The sequence below is a fragment of the Stegastes partitus genome, unplaced genomic scaffold (genome assembly GCF_000690725.1).
Source record: "Stegastes partitus isolate 25-593 unplaced genomic scaffold, Stegastes_partitus-1.0.2 Scaffold45, whole genome shotgun sequence".
Lineage (NCBI taxonomy): Eukaryota > Metazoa > Chordata > Actinopteri > Pomacentridae > Stegastes > Stegastes partitus.
Genome location: NW_007577776.1, coordinates 540,376 through 562,439, shown reverse-complemented (window position 1 = coordinate 562,439; position 22,064 = coordinate 540,376). Strand labels below are relative to the sequence as shown.

The following is a 22,064-nucleotide window of genomic DNA, read 5'->3' as shown; positions in this document are numbered from 1 at the left end:
AAGTTATTAGAAGTTAGTTCATTGTATTTGAACAAAACATGGCAACACAGCTGCTGAAAGTGTCCAAAAAAATCATCCAGAATCTCAAAGTGAAGCAGTTTAAACTAGAGATGTTCTGACCCAATCTCAGAAATCAGATCATTTTTTTACTGATACAGCAACGCCCCCTGGCCACTTACAAAGTCTTTTGTCAGAAGGAACTGCAGTTGGCTTTATTTATTTATTTAAAGTAAAAATAGAAATTCCTGTTGTTCATTTTTTAGCAGACTAGCTTTACCAGCTTTACTAGTTTAACTTGATTTGAACTGTGGATGTTAGTAAGTTATCTGTTGCACCACTTCAAAGTGGAATCATGATTGTATTTCAGATTGTTGTAGTTTTACAGCGATAATGCGGCACTACATTGACGTATTTTAGTTTGTTTACTTAATTGTTTTGTAAAACAAACAAAAACTAAAAGATTGTACACTGTGTGAAATTGTGATTCGCTTGTCTATTTAGTTCTTTTGTAGAGTAAAAACAGGAACGGCTTGGATGCAGAAATGCATTTCTAATTCAGCTCTCAAACATATCCATGGTATCGATTTTAGTCACTTCATTGTTCTTGAGGTGTTCACTGTGCAGCTACATGTTGGATCAGGACTCCATATAGGCAGATACTCAATGATTTGGATCAGATCAGGGACAAACTTGATGGTGACGTGTTTAAACTGCTGAACGATTTATCAGCTATCTACATTATTCTCATTTACAGGAGATCATCTGGAAAAAGTGTTTGTATTTATTATTCTATGTTTCCTCGTAAATAAAATTAACATTTCTTAAAATGACCTAAACTACAAACTCTGCTACAAAACATCTTTTTTTCTCTACACTGGACACATCTAATATTTAAATAAATGAAGGATAGGGTTTATGGTTTGGAGGGTGTTAGAAGATTAACAGTGACTCTCCTGTGTGGACTCCCAGAGACCTCCAGAGTTCTCTTATTGCGTCAAAGTTGGAGGTTTTCATTTCCTATTAGTCTCTACTTCCTTGCTGCTTTTTTTTTTCTTTTTTTTTTTTCCCAATGTATCTCCGAGACAACCTATTCAAGGCTCTCAGAGTTATAGCCTCCTTCAAACCGACAAACCTTTTAGCCTGCCGGTGCCTCCTCCTCCGTGCTTTTATTGCGTCTGCTCAGGGGCAAATGAAAAAACCCAGCAGCAGCAGCAGCAGCAGCAGCGGCAGCAGCGGCCATGGTAATCTACTCAGCCTGTTAGTATTCCAGCAGTGAGTCTGATCCGTTATCAACCTCAGTTTTCACCTTCATGTCCAGCAGGAGGAGGAGTGAGATTGGTCCTTTATAAATATCGTCAGAGAAGGGATGAACCCTGCACTCCTCCACTGCTGCTTTCATTTTTTAACTTGACAACATCAGAATGAACCTCTCCGTTGATCAGCTTGATCTCGGAGGCGACGAATCGGCTCAGGATATTAAACCGTCCCGGAGGGGAAGAGGGAGAAAGTGGGTGTTGTAAATGTTGTTTACTCTGTTTTTTGATGTTTATCGCTCAACTGTGGAGCAGCACGAGGAGAAGTCATGACCGATGGTCGCTTCCACTCCGAGACGAAAGCGAACTTTCTGAGATTGGATGACCAGATTTAGATGTAGTCCAACCTCCCGCGGCTTGCTCTGAACTGATGTGCTGTCCCATTTGTGCATGCGGGGTGCTATATCAAAGGGAAAATTTATGATTATTTCATTTCAAGAATTCAGTCAGAAATAGGACCATGTATTTCCAGAAAATAGACCTGAAGTTTAGTCAACATGTTCTCCAAAATACAGGAGCATATGCTGATGAAAGGGAATCCAGAACACATAACTTAGTATGATTGATATTTTATTCAAATGCCTGAAATGAGCTTTGCTCACAAAAACATGAATGATCACAGTGACTTATGAATATGACTTTAAGTAGAAGTTGGGCGACATAATCATCCAAGTATGAAGGAGGCACTGGTGCAACAACATGCAGCCCAGTCGCACACAAACATGCCTTATATCTACATTTGTTCACAGAACAAGACACATCACTTTCCACAGAGGCAGGCTGTACATTTGTGAGATGCTTCTTTAGGGGCTATTTTAAGGATGGGACTCATCACCACAGCAACCTACAAATCAGCCATTGTGCTTAGTGTTGGCAGCAGACGTCTTTTAACCCAACTATGACCGAACCAAGTGATATCAGTGAGTAAAATCAACCAAGTAGCAAAAACAAAAGCAAAAAGTGACTGACAACGAGGCAACATGGGACTGGGACACCATTCTCCTGAGTGGGTCCTGTGGGGGATGTGTCCTTCACTCCCTTAGAAACCCTACGTGGAATTTGTTGCCAGTTTTAACTATGTGGGGTTTTCTTGTACTTTAAGCCAGTGGAGCTGTTGCACACTTTGGGATGGGATTTTGAGACCATTGTGTCTTTAGCACTGATCACTGGTTTATTTCCACCATGATTACACTTGTGCCACAACCAAGTAAAACCTAACCAACCTACATCTCACTAAACTAAAGGACTACTAATGTGTTTGACCATTTCTTTATCAGGTGTCCCTCACTAAAGTTCCCACACAGGGACTCTGTTTGGCGCAGTCGCCCCACACCCTGCTCGTTGCCACCTTTCCATCCCATAGCACATTCCCCTCTTTCTGCATAAATGATGCTACAGATCTACTCTGTTCCACTCTAAGCTCTTTCCCGGCAATCTCCGCCCTCTCTCCATTAGGCCTGCTCGGGCTATTCCGTCCCGGCTATCTACGCAAGCTGCGAACCAATCTCAGAGACGGCGAGAGAAAATAGCATAAATCTGGAGATCTTGTAGACCTCATTGACTCTTCTATCAACCGCTTGCTTCCAGCTTAACTTCTGCAAAAATGGCATTTTCCCATGACAATATCGGTACTAGGAAATCATTTTCCACCTTTCAAAGCCTCCTTATCCCCCCCCACCACCTCCTCCACCAGCCGCTTCTCGCTCACCTGATGACTTTGCAGCCTTCCTTGCTAAGAAGGCAACAACCATTAGCATCCCATTTACAATGCATCGTCTCACTTACTGATGCTTTAAACCTTTAATGCCGTCTTAGCCACAATCATACTTGCACTCATGCACAGAACAAATGTTTCTCTGGCTTTTGCTACTTCCGCCACAGTTTTTACTCGGGCCATGTTGAAAAGTCAACCCTGAATGCACCTCAGTCTTTTTTCACCTTCCTCAACTGTTTCAAACATTGAAACTCTGTGAGGAGGGATGTTTAGTCCTCAGTTCTCTTTTGGCTGGAAATATGAGGTTCTTTGATTAAAAAAGAAAAATCCTCTCATCCACCCAATCCAAGCTAAGCATCTGGTACGATCCCAGTCGCACTGTTTGAGTCCTACCTTTACATAACAGTCATTCAGTACAAGAAGAAGAGTCCACGCATCACTTTCTCTCCACTGCAAGAACTGAATGCATTTAAATGTAAACTAGCACAATTTATTTCTTCCGTCTCTCTTACACACACTAAACAGGATGCACACACGCCTAAACACATGATATTATATACAGTAAACCTGATAAAATGCATAACACAATCACATAGTTTGATATAAAAGAGTGTGTAAAATATTTAACATGACAGGAAGTGCGATAATGTCGATAGTTTAAAATAGAAAAAAATACAAATACAACTTTTACTGAGTTGAAGTCGAGTCCTGTATCCACATTTCTGGTTTTTAATCAGTAATGCTAAAACAAAAGGATTTTCCATGTAATCTTATTTGCGGTTAAACGAAAGCACAAAAGCAGGGCTGGAGGTCCAACTGCCTGTCACGCTCTAGGACAACGAGGGCAGCCAGGCACTGAACTACGTCAGCATTCGGCATTTTAGGTGTCACGATGCAGCAGACAGAAAAACCACAGAGCCGAACCTCTTTCCTGAGAAAGTGGGACATCTGCGGAGGCTACATCATGTGTGTAATACATATTCAGCATCCTGTCAAGGATTTGTAGCAATGTGCAGACGCGGCAAAGTTTATCTGGTACATCAGGCCGACCGGACGTGTGTGTGTTGTAGCAGCAGCCGTCCTGTTAGAGCGGAACAGAAGGACCGAGCGTGTTCAGTGGAATCACCTTCTGCAAGTGGCGACAACCTGCTGACAGCTCACACTCTGCAGATACAAAACCCGAGCTGCAGAGGCTGTTTTAAAAAAAACCTTTTATTAGTGAAGCTAACAGGCCTGTATACAACAAAAGTGTTATTATGAGGACAGCGGTGATGGACGGCATTTGTTTGTTCATATTTGTTAACCTCTACTATGTGATAATTACCTTTAAAGGTGCATGAATACGAGGCTTTTTTGCTTGCATTAGAACACATTTGTTAAATTGCTTATTATTCATAACTGAATAGTTATAAAGCAAAACTTCCACCTGATGAAATCTGTTCCAGCAGTATTTTTTTTGACTATTTACAGACTGTGCAGGAACTGGAAAGCAAAAAAATAAATAATAAACTGATATATATATATCATTGGTTTAATCTGTAATGGGTTCTGTTATATTTGAAATTAAATTTTAAATAAACAGCCTCCGAAACTAGTTTTACACGAGCTGATATTGAGGCCTAATGAGTGGAATAGAGTCGTTAATTTCAGCAATGCATCTTCCCGGTTATAAACATGATTTTTCCATTAATTTCTAGGAAAAGTTGACTTTTGCAGAGATGCATTCTCACCATGTGACAGCAGTAATTAATTTGGGTGCCTGGGACTCAGACGCGTAATGTGTCACCACATCCCCCCCCTCACAACATTTTAATTTTCTGAGTTTCACGGCTCACCCTTGCATAAAAATAAGATCCATTCCCCCGTTGCTACACGCACACTCTGCTACGAGGTCTTATCACGTTAGTCCTCCAGCACAGAAGAAGATGTGCCGAGGTCTGGAGTACAGCTGTGACCTCCAGTGTGACGTTCCTGTTGGTGTTTCCTGCAGGTCTCCCCGGCGTTAGAATTAGTATTGTGTGGGTGGAGTACTACATTTTAGACTTTTTTTATTCACAGTAATTCCCCAGAAAAGAAGAAAAAATGTAAATGCACTGGTCAATTTTTCAATATTTTCCTGCCCTGTAGCATCCAGCCGCTAGCACGTTCCTTCCTGCTGCTTCATAAATCTTTAAAAGCAGGTTCAGAATATATAATTAGATGTTGTCCATAGTAAAGCTTCCTTTAAGGAGCTATCCACTGTGTTTGTTTGTTTGAGAACAGTGCTTTTATTGGGGGCTATTTCTGACATTTGGTGCTCTGGCGAGTGTTGTGGTTCAGCAGGAAGGTGTCAGCAGTGTAGAGTAAAAATAAAATAGGATGTAAATGAAGCTCTGTGGCACAAAGAAGTCCATCTGGCCTCCCTTCCTTCAGTTTGTTTGATTACAGAATGAACACATATAGGCAATGCATTTTTTTTAGTTTTACTATCTTTGAATGAATTGGAAAAAAGAAAAAAGAAAAGAAAAAATTTCCCACTTTTCCCATTTCTAGCTTCAAACTGGTCAAACAAGTTGAACCAAATCTAGAAAACAACTTGTTTGTTTTTTTCTTTTATTACAGGGTTGCCACCCGTCCACAATTACATGGAATTGTCTAAACTGAAAAATCAAATGCACCGTCCCTCACCGAGTCAGAGCGATGAGATGCATCAGGCGTTGGATCCTCACGCTGTTCTTTTCATTTATGTTCACCGCCGGCTTGAGCTCGTTGGTTTTGTGACGATGACAGAAGAGCTGAAAATCACCAGTTCATCTTGAAACCGTAGCTGAAAATTAAAATGACAGTTGTTTGTTTTGTTCGCCCAGCGGTCCAAAACCCAAGAGAACGCATCTCAGATCAGCGTTAGTTCAGTTCATTCAATCAAGCATCTTATCGCAGAGATTAAAAAAAAACAAAAAACAACAACCAGCTATTTCTTCTCATTTATGTGAACTGAATGATTGGAATCATCAAATAAAAAATTGTTGTCGTTGTAATCAATTAATTTGCCACTTGTTCCGGCGCTAATCCCTTTAAATCTGAGTTAATCACATCACTTCATAAAAACTCATATCTATCATTTCATTTAGGCTTTCATCTGCGCTGCTTTTTTTTTTTTTTTATCATTTAATTGATTTGACTTAACCCTCAAATCTTTTCTTCTTCTCTTAAGCAAAGCTCCTTTGTTATCTGTGCTGCTTTTTAAGTCAAGCATTAAACAAAGTGTTTATGTAAATGGCTGCTAATTGATTAATGTCATCTATTGTTTCACTCATCATGCTGTCAGTCTGGATAACAGCCTGGAGTAAATACATTAAAATATGTCCCCGAAAAGCCCCCAAAAAAAGAGTCTTTTAAGTTTTTATCACTGAAATGATCTTAACTGTGTTCGATGGTGCTGACTTTTTGAGTAACACCGATAAAGCTCCTCTAAGTTTAAGTGATGCTACGTGTGTTTGCAGAATAACGCTGGTCCTGGCCTGTCCCATGGATCTGAAGAACTTCCCAATGGACGTCCAGACGTGCATCATGCAGCTGGAGAGCTGTGAGTAATTAAACGCACACACACACACACAAACACACACACAGCGAGCGGCGCATCAGTCGATCAGTCACAGCAGCTGGCAGGCCCAGAGATATAGTATAGATTTCTCTGTGGCCTTTTCATTCTCTGAGCAGACGTGAGAGGAATCTCAGAAACTGGGGCTGAATTTCAAAGAGCTCTGGACTTCGACAAAGGGTCAGCCATCATAAATCAAAGAGCGACCGATGAGCGGTGCTCGCTGGCGTCACGCCGGCGTTTGAGTTCAGCTTTAGTTAGCATCAAAAAGAAGTAAATCACGTTTAGTCTTAGCGTTAATGCCGGCGCTGATGAGAGTTTTATTGTATTTTTATTTATTCATTTATTTTTAAACCAACAGTTCCAACTAAAAACAAACCTGCGTCCTAGAAATGATGTTCCTCTAAAGGTCGTTTTGGTTTACAGTCAGAGGCGATCACTGGAGTGGCGAACGCACCACGTTTATGACCAGCAGCAGAGTCAGAGGATGTCGGGGTGGATGGTGGGGCACACAGAGCGCTCGACCCTCGTGTCCAGAGGCAACAAAATCACCGATACTGAACAGAGTGTGTTAGATACAAGGCGAATGACTCTGATGAGGCTCTTTAAACCCGGTGTCCACATCCCTGCATTAGCGATGTGTTTTACAGTAATGAGCGGTTTGCCAGAGGTGAAGAGGCGAGCTAATGTAGTGATGGAGGCGGAGTGGGCTACAACGATGACACGTATGGTGAAAAAATAGCCCAAAACACAAAGAGGTTAACAGCGAGGCGTACGTCGTAACCTTGTGTCCACAGCGTTTGTTTAATTACTCCCTGTGCCGCAACACAGAGACAAAAGTTCAACGCTGCAGGTTCGGAAACTTGTTGTTCTATGGATTTCCTTCTTCTGTTAACCAGTTGACAATTTTTCATTAATTTTTAAAGTGCGGTGAACTTAAACTTATAAACACTGCATCAGGCTCCAGTGACTGTCTAGTCGACCTTCTGCTGGAAACAAATACATCTTCAGTGGACATTTCACTGGTAGCAGCCATGAAGTGACGACATTTCTGCATTATGTTCACAGAAAACAGTCTTTTTTTGTAATTACACTTTCAACAAAGTGTATTTGCAATTTAATTGTATTCCTGGAGAGGAATGGATGCGTTTATTTACAATATGTGGAGCAGAATCTTTGCATAGATTAGAAAAGTTGTTGTAAATGTTTTGATTGATAAAAAAAATGACCAAAAGCTGAACACGTTTACTCATGTGTTGTATTTAATGATTGTTTTTAAGGTTGTTGCACCAGTTCGGGGAGACTTTTCAACTCATTCTGGCCACTTTTTCTTTTTCTTTTTCCAATCTTCTATCTTTTAAAACTTTCTTTTTTGTCAGAATAACTATGCAGCTGTTTTTTTTTTTTCTTCTTTTCGTTGACTAGTTCATCCTTCTTTCTTAATTTCGTAGTATTTTTGCTCCCTGTTGCCCCCTTTTCATCCCAGTATGACTCCTTATCTATTCATCTTTTTTTTTTTTTTTCGTTCTTATTCCATCAGCCCTAACGTTTTTACTTGTTTTGTTGCTTCCTCCCACTTGTTTTTTATATTTTCTTTTCTTTTTGTCTTTCTTCGGTTAATCTGAAAACTTCAAACTGGAGATGTCAGGTGTTCACAAAGTTGATAGAAACCCTCATCAACACACGACACGATGGTCACTTTATTACATTATAGACACACAGTACAGTGGTTGGAAGCGGCCCTGCGGGGGGTGAAACCTCTCGCTGGGTGACTTTGCACCTCGGCCAGGTACAGAAAGATCAGCTTCTCCTCCGTAGAGGAAGCAGACTAAAATAAACGACCTGCACAGTGATGAAGACAGTCTAACCTCTTCCTCGCTGCTGTCTCCTGCAGTCGGCTACACCATGAACGACCTCATATTCGAGTGGGATGAGAAGGGAGCCGTGCAGGTGGCCGACGGCCTGACGCTACCTCAGTTCATACTAAAGGAGGAGAAGGACCTGCGCTACTGCACCAAGCACTACAACACAGGTGAGTGGAACCAAGACAGAATGAGCCTTTTTTTTTTTAGGGTGGGACTTTCTCCCTCCGTCTCTGCTTCGTCTGGTTCCCACACTTTAAAACTTTGCCTCTCTGGGGCTCGTGAAAGTTTCTCGACAGATGGCAGAGATGTGCCACTAATCATCCTGTTGTGTCACTTCATCAAACTGCAGCAACCACAGTTTTGTGACTTCGCAGTGGTGCGGTTTTAAGCAGTTGTTGTTGTCCAGAGGGGTTTTCTTATCCTCATCCAGCCACGTTCAAATCCCAGTTAATTCTCTTTTTTTTAATGCATTTGCAGACTGTTGTTTTGCAAATATATCAGAATCAGAACAAGCTTTATGACTAAGTGAGCTTGCACACACCTGGACTTTGCTTTGGTTGCTTGGAACTCACGGTGCTGACGAAGGGTTCGTTGGAGCAAAAAAAACAGCAACAGAGTTAGTAAGTAATACATATAAAGTCTTCATCTAAAATGTGAAGAAGTGCTAGAAAGTATAGCTTTAGCCAGTTAAAAAAATAACAGTAGCATTATAGTGACATGAAAGATCAAATAAATGAGTGTATTGCACATATACTGACATGTATTAGTGTATTTCCAAAATAGAAATAAGATTCCAAATTTACACAAGTTTAAATATTAACGCTCAGACTATTTTATAATATTGAAATTTACCTGACTGATTTAAATATTAAGGTGAAGCCCCTACATTTTGTCATGTAAGTTTATCTGATTAAAGCGAATATTAACGTTAATAATAATAAGCAACAATAATATATACTACCAAATAATTAAAAAATGAAGTTTAGTACCCTCCAGAATGATTTATTGAACCAGTTTACAGAACTCTTTTAAAAATGTACATTAACAGCTGCAAAAATATCAAAGATTCCTTCATTAAAAAGGAAACTCTGATTGGTTTGTCATGACTGACAGACGTTCTGAACAAAGAAAACAAAAGATCCAACCAGAAAAATATTTGCTGACAAATGACAGTAAAAGACAAACAATTACGTAATAAGTTGGATTTTTTTTTTTTTGCGGTAGGACCAGAAAACTCTTCAGCTGATAATATGTGACACCTCAGCTCTGACCTCATCACCCCCCACTAGCTAACAGTGAGCTGAGCGCAGCAGGGACAGACGACTGATGATGATGATGATGATGATGATGATGATGGCTTTCTTCTCACAGCTGCCACGTGCAGCACGCTCAAGTTGACTCTTTGACTGGAGTGAAACCTGCAAAGTTAGTTCAGACAGCTGTACACGTTGTGCACACAGGAAATGTGACGCGTTCTTACAACGGCAGCGTGGATATTTTTAGTTCCTCTGTCGTGCTTCTTTTTCACTGCTTTTCAATGCTTTTTCCACAACTCCATCATTTTTATTCTTTTCTCTCTGAAAAGGGAGAAGGAAAATAGATATGTTAGCTTTAAGAGATAAAGAAAAGAAAACCTGGAGGCAAGTAGACGCACGAGAGACGTACCTCAGAATTACTGGAGGAGAATATTATCTAATTCCAGCCACATCAGGAGGGAGAAGGTGAAAATGTTTGCCTAGAGACTGTTAAAAATCCTGCGTGAGTCAGAGAGAGAATTTCATATGAAATATGGAAATAACTACACTGAAATAGAAATACATATTTCCTCCTCCTCCTCCTCCTTTTTTTTTTTCTTTTCGTTCCAGTGTCATAAAACTTTTAGTGAAAAGGAAACACTGCAGGCTGCAAACTTTATTTCAGTCACAAGCTCACCTTTTATGATTTAACATTTAAATCTAGTTTCATAATCACGAAAATGTGAAATGACAAAGATCCAGTGCAAAAATAAAGACATTAAAAATACAGAAAATGTAAATATACATGTATTTATATATGAGGTAGAAAAGAAAAAAAACTAAATAGAAAAGGGGGGAAAAAAAAGAGAAAACTGAAAGACAATTAAGGAGGTGAGACAAGATGAGGATTAAGAAAAGAGGAGACATTGTTGGGAATGAGAATGAAAGAGAATGAAAGAACCGCATCATGAAAAAGAAGCAGGAATAAGCGCGAGCAGCAGAAATCACACAGAGAGAGACGAACGAGGAGAATCTGGCGGAGGACGGCGGAGGACGGGGGCGGCCGCCTCGATCTGTTTCTCCCTCCAGGTCCTCCAAGTGTGGCTGAAAACCATCTGTCCAGTCCACCAGGCCAGCCCACGAGTCTGCACTCCACAGAAACAACACAGAATACACAAACGTGTATGAACACGTAGCTGGCTGTCTGCAATAGATAGAACACGTACAAATGGAGCTGCAGAGATTTGAAATTTACTCCAAAGCAGAACTTGTTTTAAGTAATTGTAGGTTTATTGAGGAAACTCGAGCTTGAAATATGAGGAATCACAAGATCAGCTTTGTTTTAAGATTACAGTTGTATCTCCTAAAATTACCACGATATTTAATTACATTCTAATTACATAATATTCTGGAAAGAACTTCTTTCCTCAAACGTGCAGACTTTTTTTTTTAACTTGTGAAAATTAATAAAATCATGGCCCTCGTACTTTTCGGTAAGATGTTGACTTCCTTTGTGACTTTGCACAAAAGGTCAACAGAGCAACATAAGCAGAAAGCATTTTTCTTCTCTTTATTCTTATTTATCTGTAGAAGCCGTGATGCTGCCCAGGATTAGTTTTCTTATCAAAAAAAAAAAAAAAGCGCAAAAGCAAAGTGAATCAAAATTTGAGGCAAACATATTTCAACAAAAAATACAAAAGTGACAAGTCTGAAGAAAATCCATTTGTAAAACGCCGCTGGTCGAAGTCTGAGTGTGTGTGTGCGTGTGTGTGTAGGTGTGTGTGTGTCTGTGCGTGTGTGTGTGTGTTGCAGCAGGCTGATTAGTTCAGATTCAGAGGCATCACTCACACAGAGGTTGACGTCTGCTGTCGCCACTGAGGAGATGAACGATCCACTTCCAGACGAAAAGCCTTGACACGACTCAGCACCACACACACACCCATAAATCCCCATCTTCATGCACACGCACACACACACACACACACACACACAGACAATGGAGTAATAATCCACAGCAGCTTTGTTATATAAATACGTGTAAGTCTGTTTCCTCTCTGACTCCATCTAACAACATGTTCGATCCCTTTTATGCTGTTTTCTGTTTAAACAGTTGAAACTGTGCAAACCTGAGTCGTGACAAACGTCCAACGATGCACCGAGTGTTTGTTCAAACCGCTTTAAACAGCTCACTGGACACTATGGTGCCATTTTAGCAGAAAACAAAGAATCCGGATTTCAAGAAATGTTTCATGCAAAACAAAAAATGAATTGATTTAAAGGTTAAAGCTGCATCTGTTAATTTTGGCCAAATAGGAGGAGAAAGAAGCTGAAAGACGAGCTGATTAAACATGAAGGAGTCTGACAATATCAAAGAACCACATCAGGCTACAAGTCCGACTGCTTTATTGGTAGTTTAGTCGCTGTGTCTCTGCATCTTTTATCAAGTTTCATGTCATTAGATGGAATTTCTATGGAAAAAAATGCAAAAAATATGAAATTACAGTGACACCGATTAAGAATGAACACATTTAAAACAGTTTTGAATCCGTTCTTGTGAGTCGTGTGCAGCAACACAGTCGTATTTCTTTTATTTATTCTAAAAAGTCGTGTATTTGCAGAAACAGAGGAAAAAGTCACAAAGTGAAGAGAAATGAATGAAGTCATAGACGTCAGTGCATCTGGCCCTTGTTCTGCTCCACAAGTGTTTCATGCTTAAAGTTTGCGGTCGAGGTGGAAAACGTTGGACAACACAGAGCAGCACAAACAGCACAAACAGCACGCGGCGTACCATCATTTGCAGGATCTCAGCCGCGGAAACCGTGTGAGTCGTTCACATCAGACAGAATCTTTAGAAAAATGAATCCATCGTTGTCACCAAAGCAAAGCAAACAGATGACGCAGGTCCGTCTCCAGCCTGTGTCGCTGTTTTAAAAAGCTGCCAGACTGTCTCCCAGTTATGTCTTTACAGCTACATCCTCAGTTACATGTTGACATAAAGGAGCTTCTTTCCCTAAAGATAAGTCTGTTTTTAACATTTATTGATTTGAAATGATCCATCGCAAACAAAAAGTAACTAAGAATGTCGTTTAGTTGTACCAGAGCATGTTTTAGGAGCATTCTTAATTTAATTGAGTCGTTATTGAAGGACTGGTTTGGCTTCAGTGGGGTGACGGAGTACATGCAGCGCCAGGGCAGCGGGTCATTACTGGTGTTTGGTGATGAACAGGTTGCTGGTTCAATACGTTTTTTTGCTGAAAGTAGTTTCCTGTCGTCGCTGGATCAGAGCGGTGAGACCAACACGTACAGTAAATGTTCTGCAGAACCCAAACAGCAGGTTAACACAACCCAAAACACTCCTCAGAAGTGTGCATTAGTCAGTTAAGCCCCTCTCCAGCAGGGACTAGCCCTGCCTCGTCCTTCCTCTCATCTCTTCAGTGAGGCAGACACGAGTTGTTCAAGGGCAGCTCTGCCCCCAACTCCTCCCTCTTCAGGTTTTTTTTCTATACTTCTTTTTCTGCCTCTTTCTCATCTCATCTCCGGCCTATTACACTCCAGCCAGGCTCCGTGTGTGTGTGTGTGTGTGTGTGTGTGTGTGCATGCTGAGCGTGCACTCGCCTCGCTGCTTCTCAATCAAGCATTAAGAGGGAATTAAGGTGTCGTTTTTCCTCAGATTTATTAGCTGCAGTCTATTGTGACTCCAAGAGAGAGGGAGCATTTCCCTTTATCTCTCCTTCACTCTCCCACTGACTGTTTTCTTTTTTTATTTCCAACCCCCCCATTCCCCCCCATCCACTCCAGCACACACACACACACACACACACACTTACACACACACAAAGAAAAAGCCCTGTTTGAAATACTAATTACGTTTTCTGCTGCATTGCAGCGCGCTTTTGTTTCCTGGCCGATGATATGTTGGGAGCATGTTTGCATACAGCAGTCGGTAACACCCCAACATACATAGACTGCGTGTTCTCTTGCTCTTTGCTGGACTCCTACATGTTTAATGCCACCCTTTACTCTCAGGTCATCATTATTCTAACCATGGAAACAGCAACATGATCAAACCAAAGTTGAAACCGATTCAAGAGTCGGTTTCTGCTGCTTATCTCGATGCGAGACAAAAGATAACCTGTTGTTCTCATGATAATTGGAAAGTCTTGCCTCAGAGTTTTATTAATTCTCCTACAGCGCCATCGCTGTTTTCATTTTATTGATGTCTCATATAGTATATGGGAAGAAAAAAAAAGTCTACATTTAGCAGCAAGAACTGATAGAATTGTTTTTTCTGCACACAACCAAGGCTCTACATGTGATACTAGAATGTGATGCAATCAAAAGAAGAATTTAGAGGGTTTAGGGATTTGGAAGTAGCAGCTATAGCAGTCCTTAGTAAGTGCATACGTGTCAGCAGAACATTGCAATTAAATTATTAAAGGTTTTATTATTTTTCACTGTTTCTCGGGGCTTCAGCTGCGTAGCGTGGTTGGTTGGTTGGGAGGAGAGGTGGATGAGCCAATCACCTGCAGGCTAGCGAGTGCTGTTTCACAGGGGAGAGAAACATATCACGACGATACATATTCAAACACCGACCGCCACCCTACCAAACTCTGGCTGCTCCACAGTTAATATTTTCACCCATTTTCACCCGTATCAGGGCTTTTGAACAAACTTAAGGAAGCAGTCCTGTCAGCTTGCAGGGAGGGACTCCGTCAGAATCAGTTTTTGGTTGAATACCTACAGCTTTATTGGCCAGGTTTGTACATGCAAACTGGGCGTGGTGAATCAAATTCCTCGTTTGAAACTTGGCCAGTAGAGCTGATTCTGATTCTGATTCCAATATCAAACCTTGCTGTTGTGTGCAGTATTTTCACAGTGTTCAATCAGAGTGAGCTGGTGTGCTTGAGCTGAAGAACTTTAATACACGGAGATTCATTTTTTGAGGTTAAATAACGGCCCTTTAGGAATCGTGCTGCTAAGGTTCCCCCCAAAATGAGCACCTGCAAATGTTCTTCATCTCATTTTCAAGGTCTGCAGCTCCAGACGATCCCCGCATTGATAAAACGCTCACACGTCCGCGCGCACGTCGTTTAATTTCCCAGCGCAAACGGAAGTATAGATTTGAATGCATGCACACACGCACATGCCCGCTCATATTTGCTGCTAATTGGGTGCGTGCGGAAGCGGACGCAAATGTGTGCAGTGTTAAATGCAGGACACGCACACACAGCGGCGTTAAGTACAGCAGACACACACAACCCCCACAGTGAGATATGGGCCCGGCTGAATAATTTCAATCTTCTTATCAGATGGAAAATATGGACAGCACTTAAAAGCTCTGAAGTGTATCACAGCTATAAATCAAGTCCAACCTCATCGACTCTCCTCCTCCTCCTCCTCCTCCTCCTCCTCCTCCTGCTGCTGCTGCTGTCATTTTCTTCTTCCCTCGTTCCTCCCGTCCTCTCACATCTTCCCTCTCTCCTCACATTTCCTGGACTTTCTGCTGCTTCACATTCCTCCTCTCCCTCCTTTTTAGTCGTCCTCCTCCTCCTCCTCCTCCTCTCGTCTTTTAGGGTTAACTCTAATTGATGAGGCTGCCTTGCATTGATCGTCTTTGATTAAATGGATCGTCGGCCATCTTGCTCTCTGGCTCTCTTGCGGTTTATTATGAGACCCAGTGTGCTCATTACATTACAGAGAGAAGGAGGGACATTTGTTACTGTTGCTACAGTACTGCAATGTAAATAAGCCCACTGCAGTGTGTTAATTTAATTATCATTGCTGCAGATTTTCTTTATGCACTTTGTTTTTTGTAGAGAAACAGCTACTTTTAGCCTGCACGTAAAATACACAGCATACGGTGTTCAACAAATGTATTAGACCACCACCCAGTGAAAGGTTAATGCCACCGCTGTCCTAAACTAACAGCATTGGTCATTCCCAACATTTGCTTTCAGAAGTTTCTGTAATGGTTAATACATCAGTATGTAGAAGATGTTTAACCAAAATGATATTTTAATGCTAAAATATGATTATTATTGTTATCCATGAATTTTCAAATGTACTCATTTACAAAAAAAACAATGAAAAAAACAGTAAAGCACATTATTGTGTCTTAATTCCAATGTCAAATCATAGTTATTTACTTGCATTCCTGAACAGAAAAATGCGTTTTAGTGGTTGAATGTCATGCTTTATTAACTTCTCAGAGAAGACCAGTGAGCCGGCTCAGATCTGGGTATAAAACGATTTTTATGTATATAAACAGTGCTTAAAAGAAAAATGACAGTACATAAATAACATCAAGTCCTTTACAACATGTTCCAATGAACATTTAGTAGTTCTTGAACCTAGCAGGTTGGTTGTTCTGCAGCTCTCTTGTGGATTTTGTCCGTCTTAGAGCGCTCTGTCTCGTCATGAAATGCAGACCGACTGCATGATGTGGAGATCAGGGCTCTGCAGGAGTCAGAAAGTCAAGACTCCTTGTTCTACTTGTGGCTGAGGAGAGTTCTCTGTGTCTCTGGCTGGATGTCGGAGGTCATAAGAATGAATTTGGAATATCAGCTCACATCTAAAAGTGTCTTAAACCCTTTTTCTGGGTGAACTGGTTGCTGTGGCAAACTGCAGTGATGCAGGAGCAGAGGGACGAGGAGAAGGAGGTGAAACTCCTCCGAATCTCTCCGCTCTCCTTCAACGACAACACGCTGCGAGCGTAAACATCCTCAGTTACTTTCCCTTCACAACCTCACAAGGACTAACAATGCTTCTGGCAGACGACAGCAGGGAGACACACAGCACCAGGCGTCCGACTGCAGCAGCTCATGGTGGCAGTATCACAGCAGTTCAATAAAATCACGTTAAAATGCCAACAGAAGGGAAGGCGGCGCAAGGAGGGACGAAATTATCAAGCTCATGGTCATGTTTCACACACACACAAAAAGAAAAGCGAACTGGGTGACTAACTTTTCTGTTTAGGGAGATGTTTTTGGAAGAATTCAGTCTTCATGTATGAGTAGTTGTTGAATGAGACCAAACACATCATGGCAGGTGTTATAACAACAAGACATGTGACAGAGACCTCAATAAATGGTAAATGGTCTGCACTTATCGCGCTTTCCTACCTTTGCGTCACTCAAAGCGCTTTACAATGTTTCTCATTCACCCATTCACACACACATTCATACACCAATGGCGACAGAGCTGCCATGCAAGGTGCTGCCTGTCATTGGGAGTAACTTCGGGTTCAGTGTCTTGCCCAAGGACACTTCGACTGTGGAGGGGGCGGGGATCAAACCGGCAACCTTGCAATTAGAGGACAACCCGCTCTACCACCTGAGCCACAGCCACCCCTAATACTTATTAATACTGAACTAAAAGCACAAGGAAACACACATGAAAACAACGCAGAAGAGTCGTCATTCCTCAGTGGATTGTATTTATTTGCAGAAAACCTTTTGATTGTCCGACACTTTGGTCATATCAAGACATGCTTCACGTTTTGCAAAGTGGCAGCTACAGTTGCTAAGATGCAAAGTGTAGCTTCTTAACATTTAGCGTTTCATGGCAGAGGAAGAGGCCACGACTGTTTTGCTCTTCCTACACGGCAACGTTTTCCTCTAAACCACCGCTGTGACGCTCTGACAGGCCGCTCTTGCAACAAGTCCAAACCCAGAGCCTCCTCCTGTGTTTGTTGTCTAATATTCAACAAGCTTTGGCTTCATTTGATCTTGTGCGAGCCCGAGTGTGTCTCTGTGATTTTCCGCCCCTGATTTACACTTTGGCTTAGCGTGAGCGTTGCAGAAGGATGACAGTTTGTCTCAAAAGCTGTCATCGTCATCTTCAAACCTCCTGTATTTTTTTTTTTTTCCTCCGCGGCTCATCCTCCTTTTCACTGCCAGTCCGACAACTCCTCCCTTCTCTTATCCCTGGCTTCCTTCTGTCGCTCCTTCTCTCCAGATCATTCTTTTAATTCACTCCTCGGTCTCATCATTTCCACCTGTTTTTTTTTTTCTTTTTCTTTTTCTTTTTCTTTTTCTTTTTCCAGGAGACATGTCTGTGCCAGTGTTTAGATAATGTGCCCTTTCAGATGAGGATAATAGGGAATTCGAAAAACTCTCTTTGCTGCTGATAAAACTGCACCGCCTAAAGGGAAACCGCTGAAAGAACATTTTGCTTTTAAGTAAAGTTTAAACACCGACCAGCGTTGTTATTTACTCTTTCCTGGAATCAACCTTGTGATGCACTGCAAATACAATCGTTTCCAAATGAGGTATTAATGCTGAAAAACAGGACACCTACCGAAGCAAAGTGATCGACTCCATGAATATAAAACAGAGCAGAGAAAATCTTTGAAGCTGTAAGTGTCATGAGTCGTCTCATTACAAAATAATAACCCTTTCGGAGGGTGCAACCATATCCATTCCCTTTAAAATGCTGAACGGTGGAATATATTGAGGCAAAATGGAGAAGTGAAAACTGTTTTGTTAACCTGTAATGCTGATTTTTGCATAAAACTTTTCGGCCCAGAATTTATATTTAGGACAACGGCTTCCCTGTCACAGTGTCTGGCCTTGTTGAGGTTTATTTAATCGAATCTCTGACTTCTCTTGTTTCGAAGTCATTCTTGCACTGACTGGACACTTTTTCCTTTTGTTGTAACGGTGAACTTTCTCCACTGTGGGATCGATAAAGTTTATCTTTATCTTTAAACTGACTGACTTACAGGGGTTCCATACATTTGAACCCGATTCAAGTATTAATTGTTTGCAAAATCATGTCATTAAGTGGATTTGCATCACATAATGTATATAAAGAGACATTTTATTGTCTTCCCCCTTCGAGTGACTCCGTTATAAGAAAAATATGATCTTCTAATTCGAGGACGTCTTTATTTAATCATAAAACATCATGTACAGCCCATGACATGCAATCAAAACCTAGTTGTAAAACGCTGATGTGTTTTTTGTGATTGTGTTTTGCTTTGTGTTATATTGCTCTTGTTTTTAAATGGGCTTCTAAAACAGCGTGCCAGTGGGAAGCCGGTGAGGGATCATAACATTGCAATAATGATTTCTACAGGTTGTTAAAAGACCTGGCAAGGGAGGTTTCACCCTCCAAATGAAAAGAAACGACCAGTTGTGTCCTAATTATTAATATCTACAACATGCACACAGTGCTGTAAGACTTGCTGTAACAAACCTCCTAATAATATCCCACTATATTAATACTATCAGTGCTGCTATAAATAATATGTAGCGCCACTCAAACTTTTATCTCAGACTTATGTTTTTTTTTTTAAATCAATATTCTGCTTTTTGTATTTTCTCCTCTTCTTCAGTGTTTCTTCATTTCTACTGTTTCCACACTCAGGCTGCTTTTGCCAAGTTAACCTGATTGTGTCTGTTTTTCCAACCTCAAAGACGCTAAAACGTCGGTAATGGGGGGAAAAAATAACACTTCTGGCTCCAGCACAGTGATACTCATCTATCATAACCTTCATCTTTCACCTTTCAAACAGAAACCTTCTGCCAAAATACTTTGCCAGTGAGCGGTAGAGTCTTGCTGTGGTGCTCATCTGTCATTCTCACCATTTACTCATTCTTCCAGGTGACTTACCGTCAGATCAGGCAGCTATTCTCTCTTCATATCTGTCCTGCTTCTCCCCACAAACCTCATCAGAAAATTCCTTCTACTTTTTCTTCCCACTTTGTCCCCCCCCCACCTCCAACCCCTTCAGGTAAATTCACCTGCATCGAGGCTCGCTTCCACCTGGAGCGTCAGATGGGTTACTACCTGATCCAGATGTACATCCCCTCGCTGCTCATCGTCATCCTGTCCTGGGTGTCCTTCTGGATCAACATGGACGCTGCTCCCGCCCGGGTGGGTCTGGGCATCACCACTGTGCTGACCATGACCACGCAGAGCTCCGGTTCCAGAGCCTCCCTGCCCAAGGTGAGGACAAATCAAACACATCCCTCAGCAGCTTTCTGGAAAAAATAGACGTCTTAAAGTTGCAGAAAGTCATAGTTTATAAACTGAAATCAAAAAGTTCTGAGTCTGCACCAATAAGAACCGAACTTAGCATACGTTACTTACATCTGGCTGCCGTTCCCTTCCAAGTCGACACCTTGTGCAGCAACACAGCACTTCCAGCGATTGCGTCACATTTGTAATAAGTCCTGTTTGTAAGCACGTCGAGCACCATCTGCGATCTGCACTGGATCTCCCCTGCTGAGTGAAAGCAGCAACTCTTCAACTTGAATTTCATTTTGGGGCTGGAAGAAGTCACAGGGAGACAAATCTGGCAAGTGGGGTGGGTGGGGAGTGACACTCGTGTTGCTGTGCCAAAAGAAGAACTCAGTTCAGGTTATTTTACTGAATATTGGGACTGTCCACTAATCGAAAGGTTTGGTGGTTTGATCCCTGCCCCCAGTGTGCTTGGGCAAGATGGCAGATGAGCCCTTTGAATGGCAGCTCTACCACTGTTTGTGTGGATGGACATTGTAAAGCACCATGCAGAACCAAACTGAGGATAAAAGACGTTACACAGGTGTAGACCATTTCATTGCTTAGAGGCCTGAGGACATTACAGTAGAAATCGCCGCTGACCCTGGAGGTCAAGTTTATGGGACCAGTTCCTGACCTGGTGCATCTTCTCCAGTCTTCCACTGAAGACTGCTGTTTAGTTTCTGCATCATCACCTCCAATGATGATCCTCAACGGGAATGTGTTCTTATTCTGGGCCGAGGATTTGAGCACGTTTCAACATGGTGTTGCCTCTGCAGGCCTATTATGAAATTACCAATACGTACCTGCCAGTGATCACAGAAACTTGACAGGTCTGATGTTGATTGTGCAAATTGGCAGAGAATCATGACTCAAAAATAACTCTGCCACGCTCATGTGCAACAGGAAAGACTGACTTTTTGATCACATGTTGCTTGATCTGTCTGGAAAAACAGAAAAGAAAAATGCAGTCTGTGATTATAGAAGGAGTTTTGTGCATTTCTTAAAAACGGCTTTTTCCTGACAGCCTCACCGTAATGACAAGACTGTAGGAAATCAACCAACTGTCCACTTCAAACAAGATATGTGTGTTAAATACTGAGCTTTAGAGCCGTTAGTTCATCTGTTGTTTTTACTATGGATGAAGCCCAGCTAGCTGTTTCCTCCTGTTTCTAGCATCAATGCTAAGCTACGCTAATGTTCTCCTCTCTTCAGCTATGTACTTAGAGTGGTTATCGATCTACACATCGAACTCTGCAAGAAAAGGTCTATTTCTCAGCATGTCAGACTTCTATAAGACATAACAAGTCAGAGATATAAAATAATGATCAAAAGAAAACGTCTGAGCTTAACTGTGAGGATTTTCGATCATGATTTGTCAAGATGGTGATTTGAATGAATTTTGCCTCGCTTGTTTTGAACGGTGATTTCACTTTCTTTCATTTCCTGAATGGCTCCACTGAGCTTTGAGAAACAGCTTTGTTTTGTTTCCATCCAAATGTCGAAAAAAATGAAGATAAAGAGAAAAGGGCAGCGGTAACACAGAGAAAAAAAATATTATTGGCATGAGGCTTGATGATGACTGATGTTTTTCCATTTCTTGGTTCACTTCAGACAGAGAGCTACAGTTTTTTTTTTCTTTTCTTTTATGAATAATTAATGCGTAAAACAAGGACAGCGGCAGTGAAAAGAAAAAACTCTGTAGACCTTGATAGGAATTAATTGAAAAAAGAAAGAGGGAAGAAAGAATAATAAAAAAAAAAAAAACAAGACAGAGGAATAGAAAATGTCCTTTTCATTGATAAAGATAGAGTTGAGGAAAGAGGAAAGATGGAGGGGGGAGAGAGAGAAACTATAGGAGAGGAGAAGGACAGAAAAGAGAAATTTAAGTTTAAGGTGACAAAGATGAAAAAAATAAAAAATCCAGAGGAGTCTTTGTGTTTGTTCAGGATTTTCAGATTAGTGAGAGAGAAAAAAATAACAGTTCGAGTTTGCGTGAGCTAGTAGGATTGTATAATTATGTCCAGGGAAGCTGTAATCCTCAACACGCACACACACACACACACACACACACACACATACACACACACACACAGTGTTTGTTGACATTAGGTGCTTCATGCGCTCTAAAAATTGAACAAGTGAACCGTGATTCCTCCGCAGTTCATCTGTCACAATAATGATCACACAGCACAGCTGAGCTTAGGTGGGCACACTGCTCACACGCACACACACACACACACACACACCTCTCTGTGTGATTGATAACAGGCACACACACTCCTACACATATGGCTCTCTTCATATGCGACTGCTGCGCCGCGTCAGATGAAGCAAGATGGAGGAGGAGAT

General features: G+C 41.4%; 1 protein-coding gene across 1 annotated transcript in view; it reads left to right on the top strand.

The window, feature by feature from the left end:
- Positions 1–22,064, top strand: part of glra1 (glycine receptor, alpha 1) — a 135,541-nt gene that overhangs the window by 80,638 nt on the left and 32,839 nt on the right. The window contains exons 6-9 of the mRNA XM_008306316.1: positions 5,018–5,028; positions 6,510–6,592; positions 8,502–8,639; positions 19,444–19,658. Coding sequence (XP_008304538.1) covers positions 5,018–5,028; positions 6,510–6,592; positions 8,502–8,639; positions 19,444–19,658 — 447 coding nt within the window. The remainder of the gene's footprint in view (positions 1–5,017; positions 5,029–6,509; positions 6,593–8,501; positions 8,640–19,443; positions 19,659–22,064) is intronic.